General features: G+C 40.9%; 2 protein-coding genes across 2 annotated transcripts; both read right to left on the minus strand.

Moving 5' to 3' along the window:
* Positions 1-864: 864 nt before the first annotated feature.
* Positions 865-2,083, minus strand: LOC121796690. Its single transcript, XM_042195487.1, has 2 exons — positions 1,514-2,083; positions 865-978 (listed from the first exon to the last, which is right to left on the minus strand). The coding sequence occupies exons 1-2, from the start codon at positions 2,081-2,083 to the stop codon at positions 865-867; spliced, it is 684 nt and encodes a 227-aa protein (XP_042051421.1).
* Positions 2,084-15,981: 13,898 nt separating this feature from the next.
* Positions 15,982-19,685, minus strand: LOC121793760. Its single transcript, XM_042191793.1, has 3 exons — positions 19,354-19,685; positions 16,374-16,708; positions 15,982-16,289 (listed from the first exon to the last, which is right to left on the minus strand). The coding sequence occupies exons 1-3, from the start codon at positions 19,461-19,463 to the stop codon at positions 16,207-16,209; spliced, it is 528 nt and encodes a 175-aa protein (XP_042047727.1). The 5' UTR covers positions 19,464-19,685; the 3' UTR covers positions 15,982-16,206.
* Between the last annotated feature and the right edge of the window lie 237 nt (positions 19,686-19,922).

Below are 19,922 nucleotides of genomic sequence, written 5' to 3' on the forward strand. Positions count from 1 at the left end.
CTGTCCTTGATCACCATCACCATCACCATCACCATCACCATCACAAAATGGTGATATGGCGTCTCATTTGCTGCCTCTTCTATTCATAATCTATCTCGAATCTTCCATCTCCACATTTCATGGATATCATCATTAGATTGCTCTCTCTGTATATGTGGGACACGTACGTCACCCACAATATTTTATTTTATCATGTTGCATCGCATTATTTGTTTTCGTGTTCCTTTTTTTTTCTTTTATTTTGAGCTGGCCCAATTTCCTATGGTGAAGGCAGCGACAAACAAATAAATGGACGACCATTATTAATCATCTTTTTTTTAAGAAAGAACATTACGACAAAAGGCATGCAATGCCATTTGAGTATTCTTCAAAATATTTATGAAATCATGAATTATAAGGGTGTCCACAATGGTGGCCCTTGAAGGCCACCAAAGTTGGCCCGGCCATCAAATGTGGCTCTCCACAATGGTAAAACCCAAAAATAACAAAGGCCATGAAATGTGGCCCTCTCCAAAAATTAAAATTAATTTTGTTTGCTTTTTTTAATGATATTTTTTAATTTAAGTACAATAAATTTTATTAGCCTATAATTTATTATATTTATAAATTTAATTTAAATAAAATAATTTGGATTGTAACTAAAAAAATTTCACAACCTAACCAAAAAAAGTGTAACAAGAACATCGTTGTATTATATTAATAAAATAGGAAAATTATACAACGAAAGTTTTATACTTTAAAAACAACAACCTGAAAACCCATATCACTATGCGGCGCTCCTTCTACGGTTCCAGACCTCTTCAACCATATCAGCCTGCAGTGATGTATGCGATATTTGGCTCCGCATATCTGTGTACCGTTGGATCAAGTATTCATTAGAACGTGGTACACCCATCTGCAGGGGCTCCATGGAAATACCCGAGCTTGAACTAGCACCATCTTCCGGTGTCCATCGCTCTGCAGAAAATCCTTCGTCGGCTATTATCATATTGTGCAATATGATACATGCAGTCATGATGTCTGAGACATCATTTTCGTGCCATTGTCGAACCGGGCACCGTATAATGGCCCACCGCGCTTGGAGGACACCAAACGCTCGCTCTACATCCTTCCTAGCACCCTCTTATTTTGTCACGAAGTAGGTTTGCTTCTGCCCAACAGGTTGTCGGATCGACTTCACAAACACGGGCCAGCGAGGGTATATCCCATCGGCCAAATTGTATCCCATGTTGTACTGCGTGCCGTTGGCCATGAATCTAACTTGCGGACCCTCACCCCGGCTCTCGTCATTGAACAGGTGGGACGATCGTAGAGCGTTGATGTCGTTGTTCGACCGAGCCCCAAAATACGCATGCCAGATTCGCAAGGGGTAGTCAGCAATGGCTTCCAGGATCATCGTGGGATGTCGGCCTTTGAAACCAGAAGTGAACTGCCCCTTCCAAGCCACCGGGCAGTTCCTCCACTCCCAGTGCATGCAATCGATGCTTCCCAACATTCCCGAAAAATGATGTACAGTCCCGTGCATATCAATCAGACTCTGGCAATCATCGGTCGTTGGCTTCCGTAGAAACTCCCCTTTGAAGATATCCTTAATGCCCCTACAAAACTGCCTCAACGTCTGTAGGGCAGTCGTTTCACCCATCTGCAGGTATTCGTCAAACATGTCAGCGGGCCCGGCATAGGCAAGCTGCCTAAATGCCACTGTACACTTCTGATATGTCGACAAGCCGGGTCGGCCGGTGGCATCATATCGCAAGTTGAAGCACTTGAACTGCTGTGCCAAACACGTAGCTATATGGACGAAGAGTTGTTGCGACATTTTGAAACGCCGACGGAAAATCTCTGCCGGATAACGGCCGTTCTCGCTGAAGTAGTCTTCCATCAACCGGCGGTCAGCCCCGGAATGGTCAAGGTCGATATACCGCCGATGATAGAACGGCCGAGGGACTGCTACCGCAGACGCCGCCTCCTCCGCAACCTCCGCCGCCGCCTCCGCCTCGTCAGCTTCCTGTTGCACCGCTGCAACCAGGTTTTGGAACTCCAGATCTACCACTTCTTGGAACCGTTCATCGTCGGAATCCATATTTCAGAAGTTGAAGTAAAATAGATTGGAAAGATGGAGAGAGTGGTGTTTGAATTGGGGTAGAAAAATGGAGAGAAAATGGGGTGTATTTAATAAAAAAAAGGAACAAAAAAAAAAATTAAAAATCGCGGCCCAGCCGCGAAACGTGGCCCACTGCATTGGTGGGCCGCGGCTCACACGGCTCAGCCTCGTGAAGGCCGCGGCCGCGGCTCTCTCGTGGCTCTCGACCCTCAGCCACCATTCTCTGCTCTCTGCAGTGGGGGCCGCACACCCGAGCCACGGGCTGCGGCTCCCCCACTGTGGACACTCTAATATACAGTATGATACGAGAATATCTCTACGAATATCCTCATATCTCTATTATTTCATATATTATTGATTTAGCATATCTTTGTTAGGGTTTGTATACTATAAATCACCTTTCGAGTGATTGAATACTGTAAAACTCTAATAATTATTTTCCAATGAATGCAACAGATTATTTTTGTCATAATGTTGTTATGTTTTACATTTAATGGATGTTTATTGCATATTTAAATGTATAAGCGAACATAACATAAGTCTAAGTCTTTGTTCTAGTAGACCGGTTGTGGGCTGCGCTCAATTTAAGGTACGCGGTCAGTTCTGAACAAAGAAAAATAAGAATTTCACAACCCACATAGACCTAGACTACCTATCGTGAAAGGTTGCAATGGCAGTCCGATTATTTCTAAGCCTTATTGAAATATGATGACGTTGGTGTTGTATAGCACTGAATGGATCTAACAGCAAGACGAGTCTTTATGCTATCTACGGAAAGACGAGGTCTTGATAATTAATTTCTTAATCAATGTACATTAGCATTGAGCTTACGATATTGAGTATCTACTACTTGGACTTACCAAAGGTGCGGGTTTTTCGTCACCCAACGATCCAGGTATATTGGGTAGTGGTGATCATTGTCTAGCGATGCTAGGATTGCTATTATGTTGAATCGTGCGCGAGGAGAGTCTCGTTTGATAACATCCACAAGAGGAGCTCGAAACAAGGTTTTATTATTCGGAACCTAGCTAGTTGGAGTTTAATTACTCTATGAATAATAAATAAGAGTTTCTTGCTAAGTCCACTCTTGGAGAATAAAATATGTTAATTAATTAAGTCCATAACAGACATTAATTAATTAATGGATGTTTCTATCTTAAGCGCGGGAAATGAATTAAACAAATAAAAGGAAACCCGGAATACTTGTAATTTCGGATTCGGAAAGGCAGTGCAATATTACTTCTGTAGTGGCTGCTTGTAATATTCCAATATAAGCTTATATTAAATTGTGGGTTCAATTTAATTAGTAAAAAGCTAATTGGGTGAGGTCATGTCCAAATTCTTCCTTAGATCCCTGACTGGGCACAATATGTGACTTTATAAATAGGAGAATAAAGGAGACAGAAAATACAATTGTAAAAGCAAGAACTTTCGTCCCCCTCTAGATATAGAGAGAATTCGAAAATTGCTCCCTCCGTGAGCTGAGTTCTGTCTTCGTTATTCGAGTCCTAGTATTCTGGTGAGATTTGCCCACACAAATATCAGCATACAGTCCGAGACACCAGTCAGAAGATCAGAGGTCGAGTACTGAAGATCTTCACGTGGAGACGGAGCAAGCCATCATCGATTCTTGATTGAATCAACGAGGTAAATTGGCTAAATCCATAGTAAGCATGTTTTAGGGATTTTATTTGCTAAAGCATGTTTTAATTCAAGTTATGAGCATGATACATGTGATAATTATGCGAATAGAATTTGTCTAAATAATCTGCTAAATAGATCAAATTTATGTGATCGGATCTCATGCACGCTTTCGCTGTCAACCCCTTCAATCTTTCCCATATTTTCTCATATATCTCTTAGGATCTTTTGTCTTGCTCATTAAGTTAGTATCCACTATTATAAATAGTGGACATTGTTATTCATTTCAATCATTCAAGAAATATCAATTATCCTTCTATTTTATTCTCATACTCTCTTTTCTTTTTCATCGAGCACAAATGCACAAACCCTAATTTCGACGCCGGATTGATCGACGGGCAAAAGCTCCCGCGACGTTCGACGCGGAATCTATCGTTGAGGAACTTCGTCCTTAACGCTTTCATCTTCGTACTCATGGCTCGTCATACCAACGAAGAAATCTATATATCTTACCTATGTGACCAGATAATGGCTGCCTGCAATAGAATAAACAAGAAGTTGGACTCGATGGACGAACGTGAGCAGCCCAGATATCAATATTACAACCACCATCAGCCACTGACAACAGCATATGAACAACCGCCATATGCGAGCTTCAATTCCGGAGTTGACAACACCGGCTGGCCACCACCACCAACGCCCCCTGTGTCGATGCTGGAGTCATACCACTTCTATCCCTCGCTTGCTGCAGCTGCTGTCTGGCAACCACCACAGCTCCGTGAGCCTTCTTCTTGGTTCAATATACCACAACATCAGGTCCTAAGCTCAACCCCGACATATATAGCCTCGACAATTTCCTCGATAGCGACAACTCAAACCCGCTCCTGCCACGGACAACCCATTGCTGTGTTGCAGCCGCTGCTCAGTCCACCAAGTCACTGTCGTTCAGCAGCGACGCTTCCCGCTGCAGCCCCACCGCCACCTCTGCGGCGCTACATGGTAATGGGAAAGCCCTATGGCGATCACTTACCTGTAAATGGTTCGCCCGAAATAAACGCCGATGGTAGTCAAAGTAATGTGGTTGATTCTGATGGAAACCAAATTGAGCCATCTGAAAATGATGGAAAAGTTCATACATTACAAACATGGACCAATCTTGCTGCTAAGAAGCCATTTCATTCCATTGATGAGACTAGACCTGGAGAAGGAGCACCCGAAAAAGCCTCCAAGGAAGAGTTCTACGATATGGAGAAGGATCCACCTAAAGATCTGTAACACCCCGAAAAAAGAGAAAGAGAGAAAAAAAATCCAAATTAATCTAATTAAATCTTTTCCTCGTTGACTTGGTCACCAATTATCCTTTAGTTCAAATTTTAAATAAAGATTCTATAGAGATTTTCCTCCTCCGTGATCTGCAAATAAATATCAAATAAATCCAAATTTATCAAATATATATATAAAAAAATAGAAGAATTCGAAATCCACCCCCTCAGCCCACGTAAAAACCGTTTCTCCTCTCGCCCTAAATCTCTCCCATATCTTTAACCACCCTCCCTCTATATTATTCACGGCACAATCAAATTTCTCTTATTCGTTCTCTGCAATCAAGAAACCAAGCTTCATCCTGTCAAGAAAATCGAGAAACCAATTCGAAGGAGGGAGCTATCGGTTATTATCTCAAAATCCATTCAAGGTATACTCCTTTTCAATCGAGATAAATTACAGTTCGTAAGCATAGTATTTTCATACATCAACCTCGCACCAAACAGAATCAATATTCCGCAAGAAACGAACAATACAACTGAATACCACGTCAATTAATCGGAAAGTGTGAATTAACATAAAAGTTGAGTAAAGAACTTATCTTTCGGGGTTGTGCGGGGCTTTTTGGGTTGGTTTCGGGACGAATCGGGGGCAGCGGTGATGTTTCGGGGCTGCACGACCACCGACGGAGCAGCGGCGAACAGCAGCCGATGGCTCGGTGCTGACGGCAACGGCGGCGAACAGCAGCCCAGCTCTGTACAGCGGCGACAGCAGCGTCCTTCCGGCCAGACAGCAGCAGCTCTTCCCGGCGAGCTGTGGCCGGCGGCGTGGAGTGAATCGGGGAGTCAACGGACTTCTCCAAATTGGGGATACAATACGATCGGGATGTGGATACCGCCGAGGGAGGTAACGGAAGGGTGGAGTTGTCGCTGGCGTGATGTTAAAGGAGGCGAGAATTTGGGGCTGTTCTCAATTTGATGGAGAATTTGGGAGTGAAGGGAATGTTTAGGAGAGAGAGACGGGGGTACCGAGAGGGAGAATGGGAGTATTTTTGTTGATTTCCTTTTTGGACTTTTTAGTTGGGCTTTTTATTTAAATTGCTTTGGGCTAAAATTTTAAGTTGAGATATAAGGTGGAGAGTTGGGCTTTTAATTAAACCCTTGGCTGATAATTAAATTAATTTGTGGAGAAATGATTAATTAATTTCCAAAAATTTTTGCAATGCCGAGATGAAAATAATTACGGCGGGAAATTGTTGCAATAATTTAACTATGCGTTTAAATAATTTTGGGAATTTATTTCGGCATCGTGGTGGAAATACGAGGAGCCAATGGAGGAACTTTGGGCGACCACCGAATAATCAAAAACTGAGAAACGAGATAAACGATTTTAATTAGGGTGCATGCATCTTATTTATTTACTTGAATTATTGTGTTGATTTATGTGTTATTTAAATGCTAAAGGTGATTCCTTGCAAGCGAGACGTGGTATCAAGGGAAAGGAAATAATTTCGGATGAAGAGAACGAGGTGAGCTTTCTTTTTAAATAAGGACTATGTCCTAAATACTTTTTTTTATGTGAAAGGAGGTGGAAAGTGTTTGTCTTGCCATGTTTTGTGTTTTGAATGAACCTATCTGAAGTGGCTTTTGCCATGTATGTTTAATCGAATTCGGGTCCCAGTAGGGCCGCAAACCCTGCTCGGACTAGTGTACACCCCGTAGATCGTGTGCTATCTCTTTGGAGTTGGCCGGTTTAGTGACTTGGTTCGTGGCCACGTTCCTTGTCATGTATGTTCAGATATGGTGATGGTGAATGTGGATGGAAAATGGTTGATCAACCGAATTTTACGATGGAAATGATTTTAGTGTCTTGAGAGATTTCTAAAGTTAAAACCCCAAGGTCACTCAATGGTGGCATGATAAATACATTTTTATAAAATGTTTTCAGCATGAGTCCACTGAGTGCATCAAGTACTCAGCCCTGCATTTCTTTTTAAAAATTTGCAGGTTGAGCGTGACGGGTGCGGTGGGTGTTGAGCAAGACCATTGAAGAAATTTAAGTGTCTAGAATGTGTCATGTCTTCACACGTGGCATATTCCTTCTCTCAAATGCTTCCGCTAAATATTGTTTCTTTTGATGTTCGTGTATTGTTGAGATATTTTCATTTGGAGTTGTTGATTGTTGAAATGGTACTCTGATTTTATTCGAGCTATTCCCGTTTGTTTCGAGCTATTGTCGATTTGTGTTGATTCCCCCTTTCTTCCCCGCTTCTTTAACCCTCCCCTAGTCGCGATCAACCGTGTTTTCTATCCTTAGAAAATGCGGGTGTGACAAGATCTTCAGGAGAAGGTCGTATGGTTAAAGGTTGAGCAGTATGTGCTGATTGAAGAAAAGCGGTCAGTTGAACTCAGGGCAAAAGAGCTCGAAATAGCACTGATGCAGCGAGAGTTGTATGGCTTCAGAGCGCCCTAGTTGAAAAGCACGAACATGAGAACGCCAAGACTCGTATCCAACACGGTCTTCCCTCGGTGAATTTTTATGGGAATAATGAAGGGAGTCGTTCAACTATTCGGTGTGCATTTGATCCCGGAGGGGTTAGCTCGCCAAAGTTTTTATTCGTGACTCTCTTCATTTCTTCGTGGTTCCCACCTTGAGGATAAGGTGGATTTTAACCGTGGGGGGAGTTGATACGAGAATATCTCTACGAATAAACCCATATCTCTATTATTTCATATATTATTGATTTAGCATATCTTTCCCATATTTTCCCATATATCTCTTAGGATCTTTTGTCTTGCTCATTAAGTTAGTATCTACTATTATAAATAGTGGACATTGTTATTCATTTCAATCATTCAAGAAATATCAATTATCCTTCTATTTTATTCTCACACTCTCTTCTCTTTTTCATCGTGCACAAACGCACAGACCCTAATTTCGACGCCGAATTGATCGACGGGCAAAAGCTCCCGCGACGTTCGACGCGGAATCTATCGTTGAGGAACTTCGTCCTTAACAAAGTATCAGTGATGTAACACTAAAGAAAATATGAACTTTAATCTTCAATGACAGTTTTGGCTTATCAAGCTATCGCTCATTTGAATCATAGTCATCACTAAAATATCCTCTTGCTTGAGTTGCACTTTATTCTTGTAGGAAGGATTTCAATTGATTTCAATTCAAGCAACAAAGACGGGATCGATCAAGATTGACACTGTAATAAATGAAATTAACTTGTTAATTATAGGGATATTATTTACTAAAATCATAAATTTTAGCTATATTATAGTGTTTTTCACGCAGTTTAAAATGTGACAAACTTTACATCATGTTTGTTATTTCTCACTGGAGGTCGATCACCATATTCGACTATCTTACATAGCTTTTTTATTTTACTTGACACAGTTAAATCAATGTAACTTTTTATGTGACTTTTTTATCTTATTTGTCATGAAATTAAAAAATGTAGTCTAAAATATTATTAATGTTTCACGATTGCCTATGTAGAATAAGTTTTTGTCGAAAAAACCTTATTTGGATCAATTTTGGGAAATAAAAAACGGAATGTAAAGTTTATGATATTTTAGATTAATTTTAAAGTTTGGCCAAAGTTTATGGTTTTAGTGGCTAATACTATCTCTTAATTATATACCGATTGTTAATAATATAGGTATTAATTTTAAATTTAAAATGGCTAGAGCACATTTTCAAAATACTCAAAGATTGGAATGTATATTTTTTTATTTTTTTTTATTTTTAGGAGTATTAATAAGTTTTGTTTGATGCATACTACTATTTTGTACGTGTTGAATAGATTTTAATTATGCGTAGTATTAATGATAAATAAATTCTCCCGCCGGACACGGGCCACAATCATGTGCAATTCAATGCCAATATTTATGTAAATTTGGTGGCAGAAACCTGAATTGGACTATAGGCTTTGTTACTGTTCTTTCATGACAACTAAAAAAAGCATTCATTCAAATCAAATTCTAATTTGCGCAATACTCTAATTGAAGTATTCCAATTTTAATCTCTTTTCAAAGATTGAATGATATGTTTGAATCATGCACCACTATATTACTATTTCAGGTCAAATTAAGTGTATATTCGGAATGCATAATTAAATTGAAATCAGACATACAATTAATTATAGGTTTGGATCATAATTGTCTCTCACAGGATTGACATACCAATTCTATCCGTCCAATTTCGATTCCAAATTTGTAGGACCATAACGAACTATTTTGCCCCAAGAAATTGGGAAAAACCCACAGAAAATTGTGGAAATGCCCCAAGAAATTGGGAAAAACCCACAGAAAATTGTGGAAAATTACGGTCTTCAACTGATGACATGCCTACTGTGCATCCATAATATATTTATTATTGAAGAATTGGGTTCTATCTTTATTCTTATTCATCGATCAATGTACAAGACCATATGCCTTTATATAGGCTATAAACTCACAACTTAAGGTAACCCTAATTTACATTCATTGCATATCAATCTATCTATGGTAAGCTAATATTGCATATCAATTATATACCAATCTACTGATTTCTTTCCTACACTCCCCCTCAAGTTAAGTGACGGGACTACCGATACTTAACTTGTCTAGTACTTCTCGGAATGACTTTGAGTTTACCGCCTTCGTCAGAATGTCGGCCAGTTGATCTTCAGATTTGACATATGGCATCTTCACCACCTTAGCTTCAATGTTCTCCTTGATGAAGTGCCTATCTACCTCCACATGTTTGGTTCGATCATGTTGGACTGGGTTTTCAGATATACTGATTGCAGCTTTGTTATCGCAGAACAACCTACATGATTGACTAGGACGAAGGTCCAATTCTGTCATAAGTCTTCTAAGCCATAATATCTCTGTCAACCCACTTTTGATTCCTCGGAATTCTGCCTCTGCACTAGAGAGTGCAACCACCTTCTGTTTCTTACTTCTCCACGTCACGAGATTACCTCCTACGAAGGTAAAATAGCCGGCGGTCGATTTTCTGTCGTTCGGGTTGCCGGCCCAATCAGCATCAGTAAAGCCATGGATCTCCATATGCCCATGCTTCTCAAACATAAGTCCGTGTTCAGCTGTCCCCTTCAAGTAGCGTACTATCCGCAACGCTACTTCCCAATGTTCTTCTTGGGGTGCATGCATAAACTGACTTACTACTCCCACCGCATAGGCAATGTCCGGTCTTGTATGGGATAAGTAGATCAGTTTTCCTACTAATCTCTGATATCTCCCCCTATCTGTCAACTTTCCTCCTTCCTTCAATTGTAGCCCATGATTCTGAATTATCGGGGTATCTGCTGGCTTGCAGTCTATCATTCCAATTTCAGCCAATAGGTCTAGTACGTACTTCCTCTGATTTATGAAGATTCCCCTTTTTGATCGGAGTACCTCTATTCCCAGAAAATACTTAAGTAGTCCCAAGTCTTTCATCTCAAATTCTCTGAACAGGTTCTTCCTCAACTCGCTAATTTCATCTTCGTCATCTCCTGTAATGATCATATCATCCACATATATGATAAGACACGTGATCTTCCCATCCCTTTTCTTGAGGAATAAAGTGTGGTCTGAATTGCTTTGGATATACCCATACTTTTTCATTACTTCTGTGAACCTTCCAAACCATGCTCGCGGGGACTGTTTCAATCCGTAGAGAGTCTTCTTCAATTGACAGACTTCACCATCTCGAAAATCTTCTGTAAACCCAGGTGGAGGTTCCATAAAGACAGGTTTAGGTAACTCTCCATGGAGGAAGGCATTGGTCACATCAAACTGATGCAGTGGCCAATCCTTGTTGGCCGCAATAGAGAACAGTACCCTTACGGTGTTGATCTTGGCCACGGGGGAGAAGGTTTCAGCGTAATCCACGCCATATGTCTGAGTGTATCCTTTTGCCACGAGTCGAGCCTTGTACCTTTCTACCGTACCGTCTGGCCTTCTTTTGATCGTGAACACCCATCTGCACCCAACCGTCCTTACTCCTTTAGGCAGTTCGCCCTTCACCCACGTGTTGTTCTTCATCAAAGCCTTCATTTCAGTAATCATAGCCTATTTCCAGTGTTTATGTCTCATTGCTTCTTCGGCTGTCTGTGGAATTTCTTCCTCCTCATATAATGCGGCGGCAAAGGCTCTAGCCATTTTTGTCAGGTTTCCTTGCACAAAGTTTGCCACTCCATACCGGCTCTTCTTTCCTATCTTCTCTGGGGAGTACCTCTTTGGCGGTATACCCCTCGTACTCCGAGGTGGAAGCACATATCGTCCTGTATCTCCATCAATGGTATTTTCCTCCTCCACTAGTACTGTTTCAACACGGTCATTGGAAATAGGGGTAGAAAAGGTATCTGAGTCAGAAATTACCTCGGATATCGTCGGAGGAGAACCTTGGGTTAGCGGTTGAGATGACTCGTGTGGTAAGACCTGCTCGGCAATAGTGACAACTGGTTCTGTTGGATCCTCAATCGAAGAGCTTGATGATGGCACAACCCAACTTAAATAGTCGATAGGACTACCTGGATCACTCTCCCCCTGACTATCAAGGTGGGTTTGGTAAAAGAATTCGGTTTCCAAAAAATTGCAGTTCATTGTGGTGATAACCTTTTTGGTGTGAGGATCAAAGCATCGATACCCTTTTTGGTTTCGCCCATACCCTATGAAGACACATTTAGTTGCACACGGGGATAATTTGGTTCGTTCGTGTTTTGGGACATGGACGTAGACGGTACAACCGAAGACTTTTGGGGAAAGGTTTAGGTAGTCGGGAATTTTGGCGGTTTTGGACAAGGTGTCAAGGGGGGTTTTCATGTGAAGAATCTTAGTTGGGAGACGGTTCATGAGGAAGATAGAAGTAGCTACTGCTTCTGGCCAAAACGACTTAGGGACTTTGGATTCAATCATCAAGGCTCGGGTCATTTCTAGGATCGTCCTATTTTTTCGTTCTGCTACCCCATTTTGCTCGGGTGTATATGGGCAAGAAGTCTGATGGATGACACCCTTTTCTTTGCAGAATTGGGTGACGGCATGGTTCACGAATTCCCTCCCATTGTCAGATCTAAGGATTTTAATGGTAGTTTGATACTGTGTTTGGATAAGTTTGAGGAAGGAGACAAATTTATCAAACACTTCTGATTTATGTTTCAAGAAATAAACTCATGTCATCCTAGTGCAATCATCAACAAAAATCACAAAATACCGAAAACCATTCCCACCCACAATTGGAGCCGGGCCCCATACATCAGAATGTACTAGAGAAAACATGGAATTCATTCGAGTGTTTGTTGGTTTAAAAGATTGTCTGTGGCTCTTGGCCAAAACACAAGTTTCACAATAAAAATCAGCAGAAATAGAGAGGTTCGGATAAAGGAGTTTAAAATAACCAGGGGAGGGGTGCCCTAGTCTTCGGTGCCATAGCCAAGTTTCTTGTTTCGTGGACCCGTGAGCCAGCATCGCACTACCATGTTGAGCTATCTCATCCACGTAATAGAGTCCTTGCTTCTCAGTGCCACGCCCAAGAATCCTCCTCGTCTGAATATCCTGCAAGATGCAAAAATCAGGGTGCATTAGGAGTGTGCAGTTTAATTCCTTGGTGACATGACTAATAGACATCAGCCTTTGAGACAGGGTCGGGACATATAAGCAGTTCGTAAGACGAAGAGTTGGAGATATCTCAATAGTTCCAGATCCTACGACTGTAATTAGTTCTCCATTAGCAGTTCTAATATAGGATTTATCAACTTCACACCTAAGATCAATAAAATCAGTTTTTTCTGGAGTCATCGTATCTGTCGCCCCACAATCAAAAATCCATCCCTTTGTATGTGTATCAGCCAATTTTTCAACATGAAATGCAGCGGAAATATTCTGTAAAGGTGCAAAGGGGTTTTTTGACACATAGTCACAAGTATTAGGGTGCATTCGAAATTTCTGGGAGTTTATGGGGTCAGTTTTATAATTCAGCAAATCTGGGGAGCGATATTTAATATGGTGGGGTCTGTTTTCTAATATACCAAAACTTTGGGGATGAAAATATGAGAGTAAAGAGATGTTAGGGTTCAGTTTTAAACCACCGAACCCTTTACCTCCTTGATTCGCCGCCACCATCGTTTCGCTCCCAGTTCGTTCAGCGAGGTTCCCGGCGCCTCGTACGCCGCCGCCACTGGATTGGCCCTCTTGGCGGTTCCCTCCAACACCGCCGGTTGTTTCCCTCTGAGCCCCGACATCTGTCTGTCGGTGATGGCTCTCTCCGCTTACTCCAGCGGTGAATTTCACCTGAGCCGCCCTCGCCTTTTGCCTCTCCTCCCACCACTCCGGATACCCCAATCGTTTGAAACAAGTTTCCCATGTGTGTTTTTGTCTTCCACAGTGGGAGCACCATAGTTTGGAGGTGTCCGGTCGGTGGTTCCCTGGTCGGCCGGTGGCTGAGGTGGCTGCGGGGCGTTGCGGTGGCCCACTCCAGTCTGTGCGGTGTGGTGGCCCATTCCGATGCGGCGGTCGGCTGCTCTGTGCGGCCAATCCGTGGCCGATTTCCCCAAATGATGAATCGGCTTTGTCGCCGTCGGCATCTACGGTGGGTATGCCGGATTTTGGTGGCATGACCCGGCGTCGAGCCGCCTCCGTCTTCACCCACCCGTAGGCCGCTTCCACTGATGGGTAGGGCTCCTCCTTTAGTATCTCTCGCCTGATTGGGTCGTATTCTTGATTCAATCCCGTCAAGAATTTTATTAAGCGCTTCTCGTTTGAGTGCACTCTGTACTGGTCGATCCCTTTGTCGCAGCATGTTACGGGTTGCTTCTGGCATCTGTCGATATTGATCCACAATCCGTGGATCCTTCGGTAATACGTTTCTAAATCCATATCTCCTTGTCTGATTGAAATAACTTTCTCTTCCAAATCATAAATCAAGTACTTATCTGCCTTGTTTTCGTATGTCACGGCGAGGCTCTCCCTCAACGCCTTTGATGTTTGGTGGTGCGCAAAGTCGGAGATGATGTCGTTTTCGATGTTGTCTACGATCCACGAGAATACGATGAGATCGTTTTCTTCCCACTCCTCGAACCCCTTACTCCCGGGGTTTGGAGGTTCATTCCGGATGTAAGTATAGGCTCCTCTGCCGCCTATCTTAACCTTCATCAGCCGAGACCACAGTGGGTAGTTCCTCCCGTTTAATTTGAACGCCACTGTGATACTCTTACTGTTCCTCAAGCTTTTGGTTTCGTCTGGGGTGATTTTCTTTTCGTCCTCTGTATCTGTTTCTGACATGGTCGGGTTTGATTTCTGGATTTGATCTTGGCTAAAAAACAGGGTCGGGATTGGTATTGGGCTGTGATGAAAGTTTTCTGAGCCTAGGATCGGCTTTGCTGCTCTGGTACCATGAAGAATTGGGTTCTATCTTTCATTCTTATTCATCGATCAATGTACAAGACCATATGCCTTTATATAGGCTACAAACTCACAACTTAAGGTAACCCTAATTTACATTCATTGCATATCAATCTATCTATGGTAAGCTAATATTGCATATCAATTATATACCAATCTACTGATTTCTTTCCTACAATTATTTATGGTATGTACCTAAATTTTTAGGACCACAACTTATGACTGTAACCACAAAGAATGCGATATATATAAGGTGTGTATCATGCCATGCCATGCCATGCCCTACTCAAGCTATTAAAAGTTTGTAAACCTAATTAAATATTACTCCATGATAATACCCACAATTGAAAGCTACTAAACAAAGAGTTATTAAGCCATACCCATTGATTCATAAATTATATTGACTTCATTTCATTATTTCGGTTTTATGGATTTTTCGAGGAAGCTTCCTATACAGTAATTTATGCCATTTTTTTTATAAAAACAAGATGATATTTGGTACCAAGTTAATTGCCGAACAAAATTGAATGTTCTAAATTGGTCCCGACTTTTTAGTTTTTATTTTTTCTGCGCATGTGGTTATTTTTGTTTTAATATATGGTGTTTTCTCGATATGTACGGTATATAATGACAATGGATATGTATTTAAATCAAATATAGTTATTTTTTAAGAAGTTGCAACAAACAAATTTACAATATATCGACAACTTTAAAGGATGGCTTTTTTTTAATAAAAATATGCCGTTTACACAATTAAATCTCTAATCCATAGAACAATTAATCATTAGCAAATGCAATTATTTATGCAGATTAGATGATTCGTCTAAAATACTTCGTTCGTTTCATAGTAGTGGAGTCATTTTACCATTTTGGTACGTTCCATAGTGGTATAGTCATTTCTTCTTTTAGTAATCTCACTTACTCCCTCCGTCCTACAATAATTGTCACTCTTTTCTATTTCGGTCCGTTACATAATTATTGTCACACTTCATTTTTATCACAAATGGTAAGTAGATCATACCTTCTACTAACTCACTTCACTCACATTTTATTATAAAACCAATATAAAAAAGTGGATCTCACATTCCACTAACTTTTCCAACTAACTTTTCTTTACATTTCTTAATATCTGTATCCATAATAAGAGTGACAATTATGTTCGACGGAGGGAGTACTTTTTTATCTCTTCATCTCTTTACCTTTTTCATTTCCTACTTTATTCTTCCTTTACTTGACTCACGTAACATAATTTTTCTTAAACCACATGTTGAAAAGAAACGTCTCTACAACGGAGGGAGTACTATATATTTATAACATTAAATTAATGATTATGTATGTTTTAAATAACTATTTATTAATATAAACAAGTGAATGTTCTCTTGTGCTAATTAAACATATAATTTACGGCGTGATGAATTAGATAAGATCTAGTTATATAGATATGTTGTTTGGTTTGTTCAATCTTGACCTTTCTCATGCGATAAAACTAATTTGGGTTAATTCACTCTTGGTTATCTTTAAACAAGTTAATCTCGAGCAATCGAACACGTCCCAATGTTCCTTAATTACACTTATCAATGCGTGGAAACTCTTTTATTTTATTTGAAATGAATAAGTCGTACATGTTCGATTGAACCATGACAGTGTTCCTCGCAATCAAAACGTCACACTCAAATTGCTGGAATCATAATACTATATTACAAATACTTATATGTATGCATATTATATAGCCTATCATAGCATGACACCTCACCAAACCTCCAAAAAAAAGTAAAGACATTAAATCCCAGTGTGATTCACTCCTCAAATGGAGATGTTCATCATGTCCATTGCTAGGTTCTCAATCATCATGGCTTCTACTTCCCCACTGCATTGCTTCTTCCCACCTGCTAAAAATTAATTAATAATTTCTCTATGAAATGAAAAAAACATTAAAATACAGAATAAAAGAGAATGAGCAATTAAATTACCATAAAACGACAGCGTTTTGGGTATGGTGATTTTGGGAGTGGACATCTTCCTAATAGGGCAAGCTGTGAGAGGGAGAACAGGCAGATCTTGGCAGTTGCAAATTTCAATCATGTGACCATCTAGATCATGGAAGAATATTTGATCCACAATTATTCCACCTTCTCTCACCACTGCCTTCACATATTCAATCTTCATTCCCTCCAATCGTTCTATAATTACATTCATATATGTGCATTGGAATAAGATGTGGTTGTCTTTCGGATTTATTTTTTCTTTATTGTTTTTCACATTATCCGACTTTAGAAGATGGATTCCAATTCCATGGTTGAACAACCTGCAAAAAAAAATCAACAAACATTAATTTATAAATTAGATTTTGACTAGCCATAATGTGCATGTATCATGTTGGGAAATTGTTACTCCACATGACCAGGCAATGACCAGGCTGGCCCAACTTGTGCATAGAGATAGTAGTACTATCATTTAATAAGCGGAGTAGTTTCTTTTTCAAGTGGTGTTTACACAAGTTTCATATGTAATCTAATTATATAATAGGTTAGGTATTACCATAAACCTTGTAAATTTATTTCATTCCGTGCAAAAAAAAAATTATATAAAGATAGCGATAACGAATGTTCTGCATAACATTTGTATCAACAGATATGAGATCCTCTGTTTCTATCGACAATAATTGAGTGAAAATTAATAACAAAGCAACTAAATGGTTTAAAAGCTAACAAAGCAACCAAATAAGCTACTCCCTCCATCCACCAAATATTGGCCATATATGACTGGATGTGGGTTTTAAGATAGGTAAAGAAAAGAGAGTTAAAAAAAAGTTAGTGTAATGTGGATCTCACTTATATAACTTTATAGTAATAGAATGTGAGTGTATGAGTTAGTATAAAAAATAGTCTTCACTTACAAAAAATGTAAAGCAAAGTGGACAATATTTTGTGGGCGGACCAAAATAACAAATATGGAAAATAACAAATATAGTTACAACTGAGTATTTTTTTCTGAAAAATAAAGGAAACTGGTACGTAGTAATTGAGTTGAAGCAAGGAACCTATTACTACCTCCATTAGCGGAAAAATAGTCATGTTTTCTATTTAGGGTCGTTTATCAAAATTAGTCTCTATCTAAGAGCATCTACAACGGCGGCGAGCGGACCGGCTAGCCGATCCCTGGCGCTCGTCGGTCCGCTCGCCTAACCATTGCACCAGGCGAGCGCCAAATCAGCGAGAAAAACGGCGAGTGCACGCCGATTCCCGAGCGCTGGCCGATGCGCTCGCCGATCGTCTGGCCGCCATTGCAGGCTCCCGATCGGCGAGCGATCGGCCAGCGGATTTTTTTTTAATTTAATTTTCGAAACACTATATATACGCGATTTGCACGTCACGCGGAGAACGTCGCGCTGTCCAAGGCGTGGGTGAGTGTTTGCGATGATCCCCTCCCCTCAAACAATCAGAGGATTGTCAACTTGTGGGCTAAAATAGCAGCAGCCTACAAGGCATTTTGCCCGGAGGGGAGGCCACGCAGCGGGGAGGAGTGCCGGAAGGGGTGGGACCGAATCAGGGCTGGGGTCTCCCGATTTTCGGGCTTGTACACCAACGCCCTCCGCATGCAGACAGTGGCCAAACTGAGGACGACTGCAGGGGGATAGCGGAGAAAGCCTTCCCCGTGCCCGGGCTTTATAAGGAGTTCACCTACTGGAACTGCTAGGAGGTGCTGATGGACTCTGAGAAGTTTCGGGCAGGTGTCGATGCTGGCTGGCCGAAGAAGCAGCGCCTGAACTATACTGGTGATTACATCGGCGGCAGCAGCGGCGGTTCCCACGACCTCCCCGAGGATGTACAGGAGTTCCAGTCCCCTCCCGCGTTTGCTAGCCGCACTCGCCCGGTTGGTCAAAGGCGGGCGCAACGGGCTCGCCAGGCCTCCCAGGAGGTCCAGTCGGCATCCCCCCTGTTGGCGGGTCGACAGTCGAGCTCCTCTTCTTCGCGCGTCAACAAACATGAGCTCAGATGTACAAGATCTTAGCTTAATGGAGGGCGACAATTGACTCCAGGGAGAAGAGTTTTCTTCACGCAATGCTCGTGAGTATGTGGGCCGATTTGAATCCTGCCGCGGCACAGGTGGGGGGCTCAGACCCGATGCCGCAGATTTGGGGGTCCCGGATAGCGGCGACAACGGCGGCGACGACGACGACGACGGTGAGGAGTGAGGCGGAGGCGGGGGGGGGGGGGCTCGTGTGTGGCGGAGGAGTTTTTTTAGATTAATGTAATTTTTTTAATTAATGTACTTTTTTTAATTAATGTACTTTTTAAATTTTCAATATTATTATTGAGTTTTCTCGTATCTGTGTCGTAAATTTAATTTCGTATTTTGTGTGATTGTTAATTATTTATTTTTATAATTTTGTTTATTGTGGCTAGGCTATGACTGGCCTATTGCTTGTCCAGTTGCTTGTCCTGATGATGTGGCATGAGGAGTTTTTAGTGCTGCTGATGTGGCAGAAGGAGTTTGTGGCTAGGCTATAGCGTGGCTATTTCTATTGGAGATGCTCTAATAGAATAATTTTTTTTCTCTAATAAGATTGATTAGTCTTATTTTTCACTAACAATACTGCAACTTATTTTTACCAATTTTGCATTAAAATTTGTGTAGTATACAAGACTATTCTTTTTTATGGACGAAGATATTATATTTTCTAGAGAAACGTGAGAAAATATTTGAAGTCATTTTGCTATGCTTCTCTAAAAGTAACATAAGAACCTTTTAATTTGGAGTAGCAAAGAGTAGGATGTAAAACCTATAACATGAACTTTTCTATAGAAGAAATGGAGAATCAATCTAGTTGAGAAATAGAAAAACGGGACTCCTATTCGTGGACGGAGAGGGTATTAAACATAATGCTCTTTTCTTGAAATTAAATTGAGAGAGAAAAATAAAATAAGGTAGGTAAGGAAAGGGAGGTACCATGCCCCCTTCAAATTTGAAGGAAGAAGGCCTTTGGATGAGGACAAATCCAAGAACTTTGACATAGAATTCGACAGATTTCTGCACAGATTTGCAGACATAAGAGACATGGTTCAACGACAACATTGGCAGCTCCCCTTTTCTCATCATGTTTTCACCTCCAAATGGCAGCGCTGATCTGCTCATAATTGCTTCAATCTCAGCTCCCATTATATATAATTCTTTGGAGATGATCAATTGGAAGAAATTGCCTATCTCGTTTGTGTGTGTGAGTGAGAGAGAAAGAGAAAGGGGATATATAGTTATAATGATGATAAGCTGTATGAGATGGGAAGTAGGAGGACATGTAATAATGATCTTAATCAGATTTGCATGTTTATATAGAGAAAGGAATGGTAGAGGAATAAAGAGGACAGGGACCGGATGTCCCAATGGCCATTACCAACAAAATATGAGAATAGTGCTTGTCTATACGAATCTACATAATATTCTCATTTTTTGTTTCTATCAAAGTAAGGGGGGTTCACATATAATTTTACATTAGAAGCGTAATTATTAATAATTGGGGG

This window comes from Salvia splendens, chromosome 3 (genome assembly GCF_004379255.2).
Source record: "Salvia splendens isolate huo1 chromosome 3, SspV2, whole genome shotgun sequence".
NCBI lineage: Eukaryota > Viridiplantae > Streptophyta > Magnoliopsida > Lamiales > Lamiaceae > Salvia > Salvia splendens.

What these genes read in the sequence shown, in the direction of transcription:
- LOC121793760 (XM_042191793.1), bottom strand. Translation starts at nt 19,463, where the DNA reads ATGTCTCTTATGTCTGCAAATCTGTGCAGAAATCTGTCGAATTCTATG. An exon ending in TCAAATTTGAAGGGGGCATG is followed by an intron (nt 16,709 to 19,353) that starts GTACCTCCCTTT and finishes TTTTTTTTGCAG; the next exon opens with GTTGTTCAACCATGGAATTG. An exon ending in CAAAACGCTGTCGTTTTATG is followed by an intron (nt 16,290 to 16,373) that starts GTAATTTAATTG and finishes AATTTTTAGCAG; the next exon opens with GTGGGAAGAAGCAATGCAGT.
- LOC121796690 (XM_042195487.1), bottom strand. Translation starts at nt 2,083, where the DNA reads ATGGATTCCGACGATGAACGGTTCCAAGAAGTGGTAGATCTGGAGTTC. An exon ending in TGATTGATATGCACGGGACT is followed by an intron (nt 979 to 1,513) that starts GTACATCATTTT and finishes ATATGATAATAG; the next exon opens with CCGACGAAGGATTTTCTGCA.